This window comes from Haemaphysalis longicornis, unplaced genomic scaffold (genome assembly GCF_048455015.1).
Source record: "Haemaphysalis longicornis isolate Haplotype H1 unplaced genomic scaffold, Haemaphysalis longicornis Haplotype H1 scaffold_10, whole genome shotgun sequence".
NCBI lineage: Eukaryota > Metazoa > Arthropoda > Arachnida > Ixodida > Ixodidae > Haemaphysalis > Haemaphysalis longicornis.
Window position 1 is genome coordinate 150323344 of NW_027526204.1, and position 15498 is coordinate 150338841.

At 49.2% G+C, this 15498-nt stretch overlaps 2 protein-coding genes across 2 annotated transcripts; both read left to right on the forward strand.

Annotated features, from left to right (window-relative positions):
* The first annotated feature begins 852 nt into the window (after positions 1–852).
* Positions 853–4335, forward strand: LOC144159624 (uncharacterized). The gene is made up of 6 exons (XM_077691215.1): positions 853–2025; positions 2357–2392; positions 3074–3214; positions 3300–3368; positions 3527–3574; positions 3635–4335. Exons 1-6 carry the CDS (start codon positions 1757–1759, stop codon positions 3870–3872), a joined length of 801 nt encoding a protein of 266 aa, XP_077547341.1. The 5' UTR covers positions 853–1756; the 3' UTR covers positions 3873–4335.
* A 9368-nt stretch (positions 4336–13703) lies between these two features.
* LOC144158076 (uncharacterized) lies at positions 13704–14576 on the forward strand. Its single transcript, XM_077688737.1, has one exon. It carries the CDS (start codon positions 13704–13706, stop codon positions 14574–14576), a length of 873 nt encoding a protein of 290 aa, XP_077544863.1.
* The last annotated feature ends 922 nt before the right edge of the window (positions 14577–15498 follow it).

The window sequence follows — 15498 nt, forward strand, 5'->3', positions numbered from 1 at the left end:
TTAACTCCAAGCTTACCTTCAGAGCTTTTAGGGACAGCTCGTACTCCTGCAGCGGAGACGGGGCGTCCGGGCTGAGTTTGCGTTTGGCAGCGCCTTTCGCCCTAGTCTTCTTCGAGGGCGACGACAGAGCGCCGGGCCACTTCGTCTTCAGCGGCAACTTTTCCGAAATTGCGCTGCAAGAGCTCGGCTTGCGGGACGCGCACATTGGCGTGACCTCGCCCGTCTGCAGGCCGTCATCGGTGTAAGTCGCGCCCATCTCTACTTCTAACGGAGATCTGAACGAGCCTCTCCGGGCGGGGCTCGGGGACGGGGCCGGCGGGCTGGTCGTCCCCACTGCGGCCGCGGGCGAGTCGTCGTTCTCAGGCGAGGACGGTAGGGACAGCACGCCGGGCATGGGGAAGGTGCCTCTTCGCGACATCTCGAGGGGCAGCGTCGATGGCGGGTGCGACGTGGGAGGCGGTGTGGCCGAAGGCGTAGGAGGCAGCTTGCTCTTGAGAATCGGCGGCAGCGGCTTGACCAGCGCACTGAGGGAACGTATGCGCCGCACGGGAACGTGGGGCGGATCGCTGTCGCTGGGTGAGAAGTCGATCGGGGCGAAGGAGGTCTTGCGAGACTTGAGCGCCTGCGTGCACGAGTGCGCTGTCTCTGTCGAATTCCCTCAACTTCCCAGTGCTGCGCGAGTCGTGCGAGATGCGCGATGTTACGTCGCAGTCGTGGCCTATAGCTTGGCGAATATTCGCGTTGTTAAAAAAAGCCTAAAGGCCCGTTCACACTTGCGACAGGAGCGACAAAAGCGACAAGAGCGACGTGATTTCTGTCGCTCCAGTCGCTCGGCATCGCGCTTGTCGCGGCGACGAGAGCGATCGGTCTCGACCAAATTTTGTCGCCGCCGTCGCTGCTGCGACGGAAGAAGAAGGCTACATTTCCTGACGTCATATCCTGCCAAAGCACCCTTCTCCCTCCTCCGCGAACGGCGTGAGGAGGACGATCGTTCCGAGCGCGCGGCTGGCCTTGCGCGCCGGGAAGGTGACGCCCACATGCATCTGGCTCTCCGTGCTCCTTCGAGGCTCACATGTGGTGTTGGTTATGTTTCTCCCGTCCTGTTCATAGCTAAAAGCGCTCGGCACAACGCACGCGCATGGAGCTTTCACATGTGGTGATGGTTTACTTTCTGGAAAGGAATCCCTCAAAATAAAGTGAACACAAAAATGTTTTTGCTCTTGTGTGGTCCTTCCGTATACCGGAGCACAGAACGCGCACGTTCAGTCCACCGCAAGAACTCGCATTTGCCACCGCGCGTTGCTGTTCTGCCCGAAGGCGAGATGTCGTTCTCCACTGAAATGATGATTGATATGATCAAAGAGCACCCAATTCTGTTCGATAAAGGGCACCTACAATATAAAAATACCCAGTACAAGGACCGACTGTTTGAACAGATCGGAAAGGACCTCGGCGGACTGAGTGGTACGTACACGTGTTTGCATTTTTTGAGCGCCCGGCAGCTATTCTGTGGGGGTGGCTTTGCGCCAGCAGGGTATAGTTAGTTCCGCGCACAGAAATAACATTTCAGACACCTTGTTTCGAAATTCTAGTACTAGATCCGCGAGGCCAAGCTGCCGTGGAAAATTGTTTACTAGTGTGTAATGAAAAATTGTGTGCACGTGCTAAGCTTGGCGTCTGTACACGGAAAACAATTGTACTGCTAAAGAAGTGCCGCGCGAAACTGAAATTCAGGACTGGTAAAGTAAGAACAAATATGTACAAAGTACACCACCATATAGGTTGTGAATTCGTGATGGCTTCCTGCATGTCTGCACTGGGGAAGCAATTTATTTTAGCACATTTTCCCGCAGGAGCAGCGGTGCAAAAGAAGTTTAAATATTTGAAGGACACATACGGCAGACTCAAAATGCAACTGATAAAAGGCATGAAGAGTGGAAACGGCGCAAAGGACATCAAGGACGTCAAGTGGAAGTATTTCACGCAGATGACTCAACTTATGGAGCCGTCTTCCGAAGAGCCAGTGTAAGCTTCTGATTGATTTTTTTTCCAGCTGCTGTTGAAACTACATTTGCTTATCAAAGGAGTGTGTCCAAAATTTAAAAAAAAACTAGTGCCCAAGAAATTATCTCTGCGGCAGCAAAGTATTTAAGGAGGAGGGGTGGATGTTTATTAGAGTGGAAAACAAAGCAAGAGTGGTAAATGATACTCCATGCATTTCACGTGCACTGAGCATGCATCAAAATGTTGTTTTCCAAAACATAATTAATTGCATTCTTTTTCTGTTGTGTGCATGCTGCTATAGAAAAAGTTACCCTGCAACTTTTTAACTGAAACTTCAAAACTTCTTTTGCAGTGTATGCTCCAATATCACATTCACAAACTCTCAGCGGTAAGTAACAAGACGTATGCACATTTAAAGATCAAAGGAAGGTTGTTTGCTCCAAAGCAACACGTGGTTTATGAGGAGTGTTGCAGTGGTGTGCTACTGATTGCTTGTTTTGTTAAGGTTGTGTAAATTATAACACAGGAAATTGTAGCATGTTTTTGATGAACTTGTGGCCATGGCGGGGGCACGATATTTTATTCCAGATAACATTCACCATTTTAGTGTATATACACGAATATCAAAGCACTAACATGGTGAGTTAAACCGAAAACGATCATGAGAAGAAAAAGAGACTCTATAAAATATCACAACACAGATAGCACACAATAAATGTGTACATGCTGAGCACAATGAAGACAGCAGGGGAAAAAAAAAGACCCCCCCTCCAAAAAAAAGCATTGACCATAGAAATTCATATCTCCTACAGATTGCACATGTTCAGCAATTCCTCACGTACCGTACAACCATTTGTGTTTGTACACGACTATCAAAGCACCCACAAGGTCATTCAGAGTATGCGGTATTGCACAAAGCACACTGGGCAACCCAAAAAGGTCATGAGAAGAAAAAACACTATAAAATATGACCGGAATATTGTGTCCCCATCTGTACATCCCAAGCACAGTCGGCACATGTGCTAGTCAGCCAACTGGATTGATTACGTTACTTTGTGTACCACTGCAGACAACCAGCTGAAATGGAAGAAGGAGTGCTCGCTGCTTTCGAAGTAGTGTCAGAAAATGACAGCGACGGCTTCATGGAGGACATTGAGGGCACGCGGAGTGGCCTCCTGCAATGTGGGAGCCCAGAAGGAGAAGTTGATGGGTAACTACAGTCGCTAGAAATTACCACTAACAAGTTGTACCTCCAGTGGACAAATGACAGGGAAAAAATGTCTCTTTTTATTTAGCTATGAAAGCCCAGGGCCAGTGCAAATGAGCACCGGGCCACAGCTACGCCCATCCCCTGCTGCTGAAAGGTAAGCTTATTTTGTAACAATATGTCTAGTAGTATTGTGGAGTATTTATATACACAGTTCACGTTAAAACGTGGAATACATTTGCCTTTTGTTTATGCACAGCTCGAATGGTTGGCACAAGTATTTATTAGAGCTTATTTTTATTTGCTTTACCCAAGGGTTGCCAGGCCAAGAAAGGTCCCAAGGCTGTCCAAGAAGGCACAGAGGTAAGATAACAATTATTCATACGGAAACTATTACCAGTAACATATATTTCAATGCTTCAGTTGCCCAGAGACAGCAGAGAAGACGCTGCCTTCAACAGTGGCAGCTGCCTGCCTGACCCACCTCCAGACCCTCCGCAACGAAACGCTGCAGCGAAATGACCATGTACACTACTCGTGCATGGCGCTTGCGGAACAAATCCGGACTTTGCCACCAATTAAAAGACAGGAAGTAATTTTTCAAATGCAAAGTCTAGTACACAACAAAGTCATGGAGGCTCTCACAGAAGGAGGCGTTTGAACTACAATGCTAAAAGAAATCAGTCTCGTATTACTATTTCTTTTTCTGGTATTCCATTATTTTTCTTGCACACTCTTGTCTTTTGCTTTCGTTAGTTCCTTGTACTTTAACTTAATGTCTTCATGCTTATATTGCCACTAATTTTTCTACTTTGCCTTTTTTTACGTGTTCCTGTCACAAACCATTTTGTACTATTACCATGCGTGCAATGTTTATGTTCAATTTTTCAAATAAACTTCCATTAAAAACAACTTGCCTCTTTATGCCTTGCTGCTTCTTATCATGGCCTCTTGCCAAGGAACTTGCCCTTCATTGACCAAATACTTGCACAGCTTGTCCCTCATGTTGTAAGCAGCCCTGGATCAAATGAAACAAAAAGAAAGATCGTAATTGTAATTTTACGATTCCCTCGTTCAGCACAAACCAAACTTTTCACAGCGGCACTATTAGCATTCGTCACAACAAAACTGTACTTGAAGATCATACCTTGTAGAGCGGTGGGAGGTGGTCGGGGGATCCTGCAAGGCACCATTATTATTGTCCTCATTGCGCCAACTGCCTTCAACTAGTCGTCCCTGCCAGTCCTCATGGTCAGTCAAGCCTGATTGGCAGTATACCGTGCGGAAGGCAGCAGGCTCCGACATCAGGAAGTTGTGGAGTGTAACGCAGGCTCCTATGATTCTCGTGATGTTTTTTTCGTTGGCTTTGAACGGCCGTCGAAGAATGCGCCACCTTTGCGCCAAAATTCCGAATGTGTTTTCAATGATGCGGCGTGCCCTACTCAACCTATAATTGAAAATTCTCTTCTTTTCGACTTCTGTGAGCTGTTGGCTGCTGCCAACGTCACCAGCGACTGAGTGCAGGCCTAGAAAACAACAAAGGCAGAATTTTACGAAATAATCAGGTGGAGGTGGCTGGTACCACGCTGATATTTGGAGTACACTGCATGCTTCTTCTAGCAGCCACTATCCTGGACACAGTAAATTCCCGTCCGACAGCAAATTAACTGTAGATTAGCTGCACACATGGCAGCAAACCTGTAATCAGGAAAGCAGCGCATGCAACAATTGTGAGGCCTTCTGCATACTTGTGTATTGTAGCATACATTACATTTAATTGTCCTTATGGTTTCACCACGCTGACTGCACGCTTTATAGCCATATTTCATTAGATACTTGTACACGTTTACATAGGAACGTTGAAGCATTCTACTATACCAGAACAGACGTGAGAACTTACTCTTTCTTGAGTACGGCCTCATCAGGTACGTTTTGAGGGGGAAGGCCTCATCCCCCACAAAGAAATACGGCGTATTGCCAATGCCACAGAGTGGTGTGTCAGCTGGGAGTCCTTGCTCTCCTCTTTCCAGAGCTATATGGAACTCACTGCGGCCAAAAATACCGCCGTCCGACTCACTGCCGTGGTGCCCGAACTCCACGTATAGGAACCTGGTGCATGAAAGTAGACATATGAATGGTAAAAATTATCTGTCCAACATGAGGACTCGCTTCTCTCGACTGTTTACGATCTCTGGTTGTGGTTTATATACCTGCTTTTTATTTATTTACTACCCACCTCTGGTTTATTTAGGTGGTAGATAAGTGCGATCAATGTTGAGTTAAGAGACTATTCAGGCAGGCAGACTTCTTTTTTTGCCAATTTTGGGCTTGAAAAGTGCACACATCAGCTCATACATGGCATGATTGACTTGTAGGCTTTCTGCCAGTATAAGTTAGAGGTATGCTTTTATTATTGCTTTGCTGGAAGCGGCAGCTGGTAACCAACAAAAAACTGAATGAGTTAGATAACAGTAAGATGTGAAATATCGGGGTCTTTGCAACACTCTCTACTTTTTACGGGCATGTTTTTACTTCTAAATTCTTCCCCCCACCCAACTGTGCACGCAAGGCGCTGTAATAGTAGCACTACTGAGAAACCGGTACCTGTAATGTGCGTCGCTAATAGCCAGCATGGACTTGCTAAAAACTTTCTTATAGTTGTGGTCCAAGCTGCCCGAGTTGTCCGTGCACTCAATGTTAATGTGCTTGCCATCCATTGCCCCTAGGCAATGGGGCATGTTCCAGAACTCCTCGAAGTCTTCAGCAACCTGAAGAAAACAATTATGCACATTGTGCAGTTATTTCACATATACTATGTAGAAAATTTACAAAAATGCATCTCAAGGTGTGGTTGTGCATAACGCAAGTACGGCTACTAACTTACCTTTTTCCACTCAGCCGGTGATGAAGGCAGCACAACATACAGGGGACCGACGATATCCCAGATGGCCTGGCATACCTCTGAAATTAGCTGGCAGGAGGTCGATCGGCCGGTCAAGAAATTGAACGAAGACGACCGCAGCGTCTCTCCTGCAGCTAAAAATCTGTGCAGAAAAGAATTCAATGCAAAGCATTACAGTAAATCTCAGGGTAGCTTTTGTAGTAATATAAACAGCTTTAATAAACAGGATTAATTTCGACCACCTGGGGATTTTTAACGTGCGCCGAAATCTCGACACACGCCGAAATCTCGTCGCACCTGTGCAGTTCTATAAATTTTACAAATTTCGTCAGACCATGGACGTTACCTGATGGTTTGCGCCAAGCGGTGCTCTGCGGCTATCGCTTTTCGAAACCGCGTGTCCCGCTTTGTAATGCGGGGGCTCACAAGCTTGAGCAGCGAGTCAAACGTTTGCGGGGCCATCCGCAAGTAGCTGGAAAGAGGGCATGAAACCATAGAGGAGACTTTTAAGTTTGTCACATAGCAAGTAATAACCAGAAAACGAAATCTCTGATAAGAACTTACTCTCTGTACCACTCTACGTCACGGGAACGAAGGAGCGGCAAAAGGTTGTTCCCTTGGCCCAACCTATCGCGCTCTTGGAGGCATGGACGCACCCAGTAGCGTCGTTTTTTTTTTTTCGGCGGTTCCTGCATAACTTCATGTAGCTCCATCATGCAGGTGGAAAGTAAGATCAGCGTGATCTGCTCTTCTTCCGCCAAATCCATTCTGGCGAAATGATGGGCCAGAAGAGACAGAAACAGCGTTCCGCTGGGCCAGCAAACGACGACCAAAACGCAAGAAGCGCGCCGCTTCAAAACGCCGCTTTGGCGCCGACACACCTGCGAACCCTCGCGAAATTCGCGATACTCCGAGACCTTGAAACCGAAACTCCCGTGAAGTCTCGTTCTAAGCGAGAAACAATAACAAGAAAAGCAAAAATACGGTCGTCGTCGTCGCCCGTGTCGCTGGCAAGTGTGAACACCGAGAGTGGCGGTCGCTCCAGTCGCGTCGCTGCGCGACGTCGCTCTTGTCGCAAGTGTGAACGGGCCTTTACAGAACGAAAAAAAATGGCTGCGGCTTAGCTGAGCTAACCTTGGATATGCGAATCAAAAGGTTGGCTTAGTCTGATTGAGTCTTGGTTTCGCTTGGTTAAACCTCTGATTTAGCTGCATTGCCGACAACATCTCAAAGCCGTTCGGTTCCGTGCAACGCTCCGGGCGGATGCAAGGCGAACGCGGCGTTCATTCATGGCGAACGCACCATTCTCTTCGGCGGTCGCGACGCAAGGCACGTTGCCCGAAACAACGCATGGCGCCGCATGCATGGGAGGCTGCGGGGTTGGTTGGCTGCCTCGGCCGCAGCGACGGTGGCGACCGCTGTCGGCGCCCACAGGCGCCAACAGCGGGCCCGGGGTATCATGCGATGCGCTTCGAAGGGTGTGTCGCCTTGGGTGTGTCTCCGGTCAAAAGGTCATTTGCGCACCCTCCACGAAATCGGTCGACGAAAGTAGTAAAGCTTCGCTTTAAAAAACCTAATGATGCTCTTTTCGTAGCTTGGCGCTGTTCCGTGCGCGATAATGAAGCGCTTAGAAGCATTTCTTCCCTATTCATCGGAGGACATGAGGAGACGTGGCAGTAATGAACGTACAGTAATTAAATTACTTTTTGCTGCAATGAGTAATGTAATGAATTACTTTTGAGTGTTGGTACTTTAGTAATGTAATAAATTATTTCAGGCCAGTAATTTCATAGAAGTTAATCATTACTTTTCCAATTAGTTTGGCTCGATGAACTCGAGCGTTGGAGAAGCAGCGGCATCGCTGATCTTACTGTTATCGAAGAACACCCGAAAATGAAAAAGTTCTTCATTATGTTCTACACAACCCTGCCCTCATCCGCGACGGCGGAGTGTCTTCTTAGCATGGCAAAAGACACACACGTACAAGCGGGGACATCTTTCCGATGCCAACTTTGAATCGCAGTTCTTTCTGAGATGGAATAAAGATATCTAACATTGCAGTGAATAGCACTGTAACAGTGTACATAAGTTGGCGTATAAACAAATATTTTTGAGATGGCAGTGTATATGTATATGAGTCTAAATAACTAGTATATGAGTTCGTAGTGACCGAGTGACGATTTTTTGTTAAAGTAATTTTGAAGTATTTCATTACATCTGAAAAATAATAGTAATGTAATGTCATTAGATTTGCACCCACTTGGAATTTCTAATCTACTTCAATTAAATTTTACATATTTCTAGGAAAGTAATGAGTAATGTAATTTAATTACTTTTTAAAATTAATTTTGCCATTTCTGGACATGAGCTAAACAGGCGACAGCGCTGTTTGCGAAAACCAAAGCGATGCATCCTGTTTACTTACTCCCGACATTAACCGTTAAAGCATTCCCTGCATTGTGTTGTTCTTCGCCCTCAAGAACGGCTGAACTCCAGAAGGATATCTGAGAAGCAACTCATTACAGGAAGGCGAACATACCGGGTAGCTGCCCGGTGTCGCAAGTGATTCGCGTCTCGGCCGGAGGGGGAGCGACCCGCGTCGCTTCATCGCCACGCCTCCGGCAGACCCGTCGGAGCTGATGGGGGGGCCGTAGGAGGCGGCGGTGGTGTCGCTGACCCCAACCACGCTCCTGCCTCTCCTGACGAAGTCTCCTGTGCTACCGGAGCGGTTCCTCAGCAAGTGGAGGCTGCCTGCGCGGGCGCGGAGGCTCGGGCAGAAGACAATGCTGCTGCGCTGCTGGTCGCTGCAGATGGTCTCGTTGTGGATGGTGGTGACGAAGCGCTCGACGAAGACTCTGCTGAACGGTACGATGACTGCGCTGGGCAGTACCGTGCTGAGCGCCAGCACGAGCGTCTGCAGGTACAGGAAGAGCACCTGCATCCGCAGGGCGTACCGCTGCAGCGCGTACAGGCAGAGCCGGAAGAACACGGTGGTCTCGTCGCCTACTATGGAGATGACGAACACCAGGGAGGCCACCAGAACGGGGTGCTGCGGAGATACGGTGCCGAGGAATATGTTGTTGAGAAACTTGCCCGCTTCTCCAGTGAGCTCTCTAGGTCTTCGTCAACCTTCGCGCTGCAGTGCGTTTCATAGCGGAGATATATTGACCACAGCTGCGGTTCTTGCTTCGTAAGTATCGATAAATATAAATATCTAATGGGCCGCGCGAGAGAGTTACAAATCAAAGCCACTTTCTTAAGACAGAGATCGCTAAAAACGCGAAGCTTTCTCCAATGCAACCTAAGTCAAAGTCAACGACCAGAATACGAACTGCTTCGTCTATGTCGGAATGGCGATAACGGGTAGACGTTGGCTTCATAAGGTGAAGCACCCAGTTTCGATTCCAGCCACGGGAAGCATTTGTTTCTTGAGACGATTGATGTGCGTTCGCCTATCATCATCTTCGTTTTGTGAAACCCACTGTGTAAAGTTGGCTTTTCTGCTGCGCGTTTCCGCTTTTCGGCGCCATTAGTGAGCGTAGTAAGCTTCGCTGTAAAGATTAAACCCAGCTACACCTAGTGTGAAATCTGCTAAAACAGCGGCGCTGTGCTTCTCTTTTGTTCACTCAGACGACAACAGGCGCTCGCCCGAGAACGGCAGCGCCGTCGCCGCGCAAATTCTACAGGTCACGCAATGAAATCGGCAGCTGAACGTCAGCGTCGGGAGGCTCCCTGGAGGGAGAGGAACCCGCCCGTGCGAGACCTCTGTGCCCTCTATCGGTGGGTCTAGGAACTGCCGGCGAGGCCGTTCCGACGCTCATTGATAGAGGCCACCAGCGGTCCTGGGAACCTGCTCGTATACCCCTGCGTGATGCACGACCTACTGAGCAGACGGACTAAAAGGTTCTACCAACAACCACTCCGCTGTTTAAATGTTTCTGTATGGAAAAGCGATATTCTGGAGTCGGCTGACGTTGCCGGCCACACGTCCTTGTAAAGTTGAGACATTCTCGTATTCTATGGGTTGTACGCTAAGAAAAACATCTAGCACGTCTTGTTTCTCTTTTTTAACGTATGCGCTTACAATCCGTTAGTTTCTTTTTGGGAGACGAGTGTGCTCTGTTTACAAAAACACAAATAGGTTTGAGACAAATACGACAGAATCCGTAGTTTTTCAGCACTATCATCATTGTCGAAAGCCCTGGCAATTCCAGATGTCCATCGGAGCACCTTAGAGGGACACTACCGTCAAAATACAAGTTGCTCTAGATCGATACATTAGCTCACCGAGAATACCAAATGGCGAAAACGTAAAGACAGGCGCCGCCGCAATTGTCTATACCGCGCAACTTGCACCGGAAGTGATTAAAACGTCTGGCGTGCGTGACATCTTTTCTGGATGCCGCTGTATGGCGCTACTGGCGGTACCACTTTTTGAGGAAGCGTGCGAGCTAAGCACGAGCGCTTGGTTTGGCGCTAAAGTTCGCGGGGCCTCAAAATGACGATATGTTTTTCTTCAATAAAGCGTCAATGCTGATCACGGGTCGCATGGAGGAACATTTTGCTTAGTGGTGCGGAGCTGCAAAGGACGTAAGAGTTCGGGAAAGCACGACTGATTTGATCGAAACTGAAGAAAGCGCTCCGTACGGGGTAATGTTCCATTCAATTGCTTCTATACCGCTATATTCTATACCGTCATTTTCTTCTCGCTGTTTGCGTCACGCTTGATTAGCGTTTGATTAGCGATGTCTTAGCAACAATTACGGCATAACTGGGCACCGAATCAACGCTTAAACGGCTACGGGAAGGCCAGGATTTCGTTTGAAACCAACTTGCTATTTGCCTTCAGAGCTCCTTTAAAGCAGCGACGGCGGCGCTATTCAGGTTCTTCCATACATGAAACCAACATAATAAACCTCGTCTGTCTCACAGAGCAGAGGGGCGATGTGGCTTAATGACTTATTAGTCTGCGAATTACGCAGTGATTTTGCCTTATGCATAGATGGTTGCGAGTGAACATTACCTTCAATTTGGTATCGCAAAACTGACTTGCTGGAACATAACTGGCAAAAGTTACCTGCTACAAAACAAAGTTGTATTCGCCATCTTTTATCGAAACATCTTCATGAGTTTCTAGCGTATATATACAAATGGACAAATGTACAGGATCGTATACGACGGTCCCGCTGTGACTTTTACGGCTCTACAGAGCTTAAAAGATGGTGCTTATAAGGATGTGTCTGAAGCGAGACCTAACAGAGCATGAACTACGAAGGAGCTCGAAAATGCCGAAGTACGCTTTACTGCGAAGGTCACTGCAGCGCGGGGAATAGCGCGCAGCCCATCTGAGTGCATCGCTTATGTAATGTATCCCCGGGTTATACTATAACGCCCCGGAAGCAATAGAAGTTGTTACTCTCCTAGTATCCAGTATTTTTTTTCATTCAAGCCTCTAGACCGCAGACTGCAAGGGCCTCCCAATGTTTCATTGTATGTTTATTGCAGGAGGCCACGCCATTATCAGAGTTGATGATTCCGCGGCCAATTTTGGGAAGCCAATGCGTTACGCCAGCACAAACGGCAGTTGTAAGGGTACTGCCGCATTGGAACGGCAACAACTGCATACCACGGCAAAGAGAAACCTCACTCACGCCGAGGTATTCGGCGGCCAGCTGGTCGGCCCCGCAGACGTCGCTGAGGGGCAGGATGGCGACGGGCAGCATGGCCGCGATGGGCGGCGGCAGCAGGTAGCCCAGGAGGCCCGCCAGGGTGAGCAAGAGGCAGTAGACGCTGACGCCCTCCTGCGTCGCGACCGCGGCCGCCCGGGAGACCAGTGAAGCTTGAGCCCTTTGGACTGGGCAGCACAACGCCTTCTCCCACTGCTTCATTATCATCATCAGCCTATCTACGCCCACTGCAGGGCAAAGGCCTCTCCCATTATTCTCCAATTACCCCGGTCCTGTGCCAACTGTGACCAATTTATCCCCGCAAACTTCTTGATCTCATCTGCCCATCTAACTTTCTGCCGCCCCCTGCAACGCTTGCCTTCTCTAGGGATCCACTCTGTTACCCTTAAAGCGGGGTTCACACGACGGAGAAACCTAGAGTGACTCTAGTAGGCTGCTATTCATTATCTGAGAATGTCTGCCATATGCACCCCACCCCATTCTTATCCTTCTAATTATCTCTGCCTCATGGTTGGGATCTGGGGTCACAACTTGGCATGCCGCGATGGCGTAGAGCTAGAGCATCCGCCTCGCGTGCGGAAGGACCGTTGTTCGAATCCCGGTGCCAGACAATTCCCACCGGATTTTAAAGAGAAAAAAAAAAACGCGTATTGATGGAATTGCACAAAGGGGCTTGGGGTGCGGCCTGACCCCGGCGACCATTGCCGGTAATGCACTCCCTCACCAGAGCAGGATTGGCCACCCTGGTGTAGTAACGGCCACAACCTCGCATGAATACGTCAATTACACTGCTTGCAATGGGTTATTTTTACATAGGGATCTCTCGAGCATCCCCACATAATTAAGATGGTGAATGGTGGCGAGAGATGGGTGGGAAGTAGAGTTAGGTGTAATTTTGCGGGATAAGACGGCGGCCACCATCGTCGACTAACTGTGCTCACAAATAAATGTGTTTCTTTTTCCCTGCGTCGCCGCCGTTGTCCGAGTGGTTGGCGTATACCTACTACAGGCGGTAGACATCTGTCATTACAGGAGATATTGCACAAAACCGCTCTTTTGGGGCCCGTTGAGTGTGCAGCCATTTAACATTGCGCCTGCTTTTGGCCGTAGATCTTGATAAAAGTGCTTGTAGGGGCCGCTGGCCACTCTGACACGTGTGGGCGAGAGAGCGAGAGCATAGAGAAAGAAATACTATGGCGAGAGCGCCTGACGTGGAGCGCGTGCTCCGAAGCTGTCTGGAATAAACAGTTCCATTCTTGCTGCTGAACGGGTCGGTCGTCTCTCTCGTGGTCTCCGAACATGGTGTCAGAAGTGTTCAGCCATGCCACGCGTAAAGTTGATGCGATACCAATTTCAAGTAAAGTATGTGCCGGGAAGTTGCTGGCAACGGCAGACACACTGTCCAGAGCTCCCTGCGATACCACTCCCCCCAATTAGTAAATGCTGTTGAACACTTTATTGGAGATGTCCACAAATGCTTCTCGACACCAGTAGCAAGCTGCCTTGAAGAGATTCGACAAACCCAGCTCCACGACGAGGAATGCCTCGCAGCCAGTGGTTTCATAGAAAATGGCTGACCAGACAACAGCAAGGTTCCAGTTCACCTCATGCCATTTTGTAAGCAAAGGGCAAGATTGAGCACTTTCAATGGAATTATACTTTTGACCGCCGCCTAGTTATCCCTCGGGCGTTGCGAGCCAATTTGCTGGCCCTCCTTCATGATGGACATCAAGGACTTCGCCGGTGCAAGGAACGAGCAAGAGAAAGTGTCTGGTGGCCTGGGTGCAACATGCACATTGAACACATGGTTACAAGCTGCGAACAGTGCGCAACCAACAGAGTGGTGAACCCCGAACCACTCATGCCTACAGCGACACCGGATCGTCCGTGGCAACATCTTGTGATGGACCTATTCCACTGCAAAAGCCGTGAAGACCTTATCGCTGTAGATTACTACTCGCGGTTTCCCGAAGTAGTGTCCCTGACTTCCACGACTAGCGTAGCAGTAATAAACGCGGTTAAGAGTTGCTTCGCGCGGCACGGGATCCCTGATGTCGTTCGGACGGACAATGGACCCCAATTTTCATCAAACGAGTTTGCAAAGTTTGCTCAAACGTACGGTTTTCGCCATGAAACCAGCAACCCGCGGTACCCGCAAAGCAATGGGGAGGCGGAACGCATGGTACGGACGGTAAAGAACCTTCTGGAAAAAAGTAATGACCCGTACCCGACACTTCTGTCCTATCGTGATACACCGGGACCATTCGGATTTTCCCCAGCCCAGCTTCTGATGGGACGCAATCTTCAGACACGACCTCCGAGTCTTGCAGAACGCCTGAGTCCACATACGCCAAGTCATCGGGAGTTCAAGGATAGGGATGCTGCCTACAAAGCCCAACAAGCCAAGGCGTTCAACTCTCGACACGGCGCTCGTCCGTTGCCGCCTCTAACGGCAGGTGACCGTGTATGGGTGAAGAACCTAAACTGCCCGACGACACTCCTCAGCGCAGCTCAAAGGCCTCGCTCATTCGTGGTCGAAACACCAAGGGGTGTCGTGCAAAGAAACCGCCGCCACTTGGTACGGTTTCAGCCCGACTCGACGCAGGACTCGGCGCCACACGAGGGAGAAGAGTGGACGGGACACGAGAAAGAAGAGAGTACGAGGAGATCGCCAACTTCTGGGACAGTTTCTGCTCCTGATTCGGCGCGGTCTCCAGGTAGCTATCGCACGAGATCTGGCCGAGTGGTCCGGCCCCCGCAAAGACTGAATTTATAGCGTTCGAGTGTATCCCTTTGTTATAGTCAGAGGGGAGATGTAGGGGCCGCTGGCCACTCTGACACGTGTGAACGAGAGCGCGAGAGCGCCTGTCGTGGAGCGCGTGCTCCTAGGCTGTCGGGAATAAAGAGTTCCATTCTTGCTGCTGAACGGGTCGGTCGTCTCTCTCGTGGGCTCCGAACAGACCTTTCTTTAGAACCCACTTCATCGGCTCTCATTAAGCTCCCACTGGCTTTTCTAAAACAGTGGGTCGCTTTTTGCTAGAGCTTTTAGAATCCGTTGTGAAAAAGTGCATTGACCATACGCGTATGGGTGAAAAATATATTGATGCTTCGACTTCCCAAGGGTGGAATTTCGCTAAAAAGAAGGGGTGCTGCTAGCTTCCAGAAAGGTTTTCCAGGTAACCGGGTTGACTGATCTGTGAACACGCCACCGATTTGCATCGGCGGGTGCACTATATCACCGACAATATTGCTTTGCAAAATATTAGGCGTGCGTCTGTTTATTCTATGTGTGGACACAGAAATGAGGCTATAGTTATTAGCAGGAGGCCTTTCTGTCCGCCGCCGCTGTACTTGCCATTATGGCACCCGCCCCACCGAGTCGGGAATGCTAATGTCTGCGTCCCGCTTGGCGATCGCGTAAACTATGCGAAAATGCCCCCAGCGGAAAATTTCGTGCTTTTACGTTCTCGCGCCAGTGCGTCGCTACGTGCATGCAAAGTACTAATGCGAAGGGAGTTTCTTCACCAGGTTGGCATTTGCAATATGTCGTATAAATGGCGCAACGGTTTTGAATCATCCTCAGTAGGTCTAGAACAAGTAACGAATATTTTAAGCGTACGCATCGGTAAGCAGCAGTATATATCGTACACGCCCCTAAGCGTACTATGCGGTAGAACGACGAATCGCGTCGTCCTCTC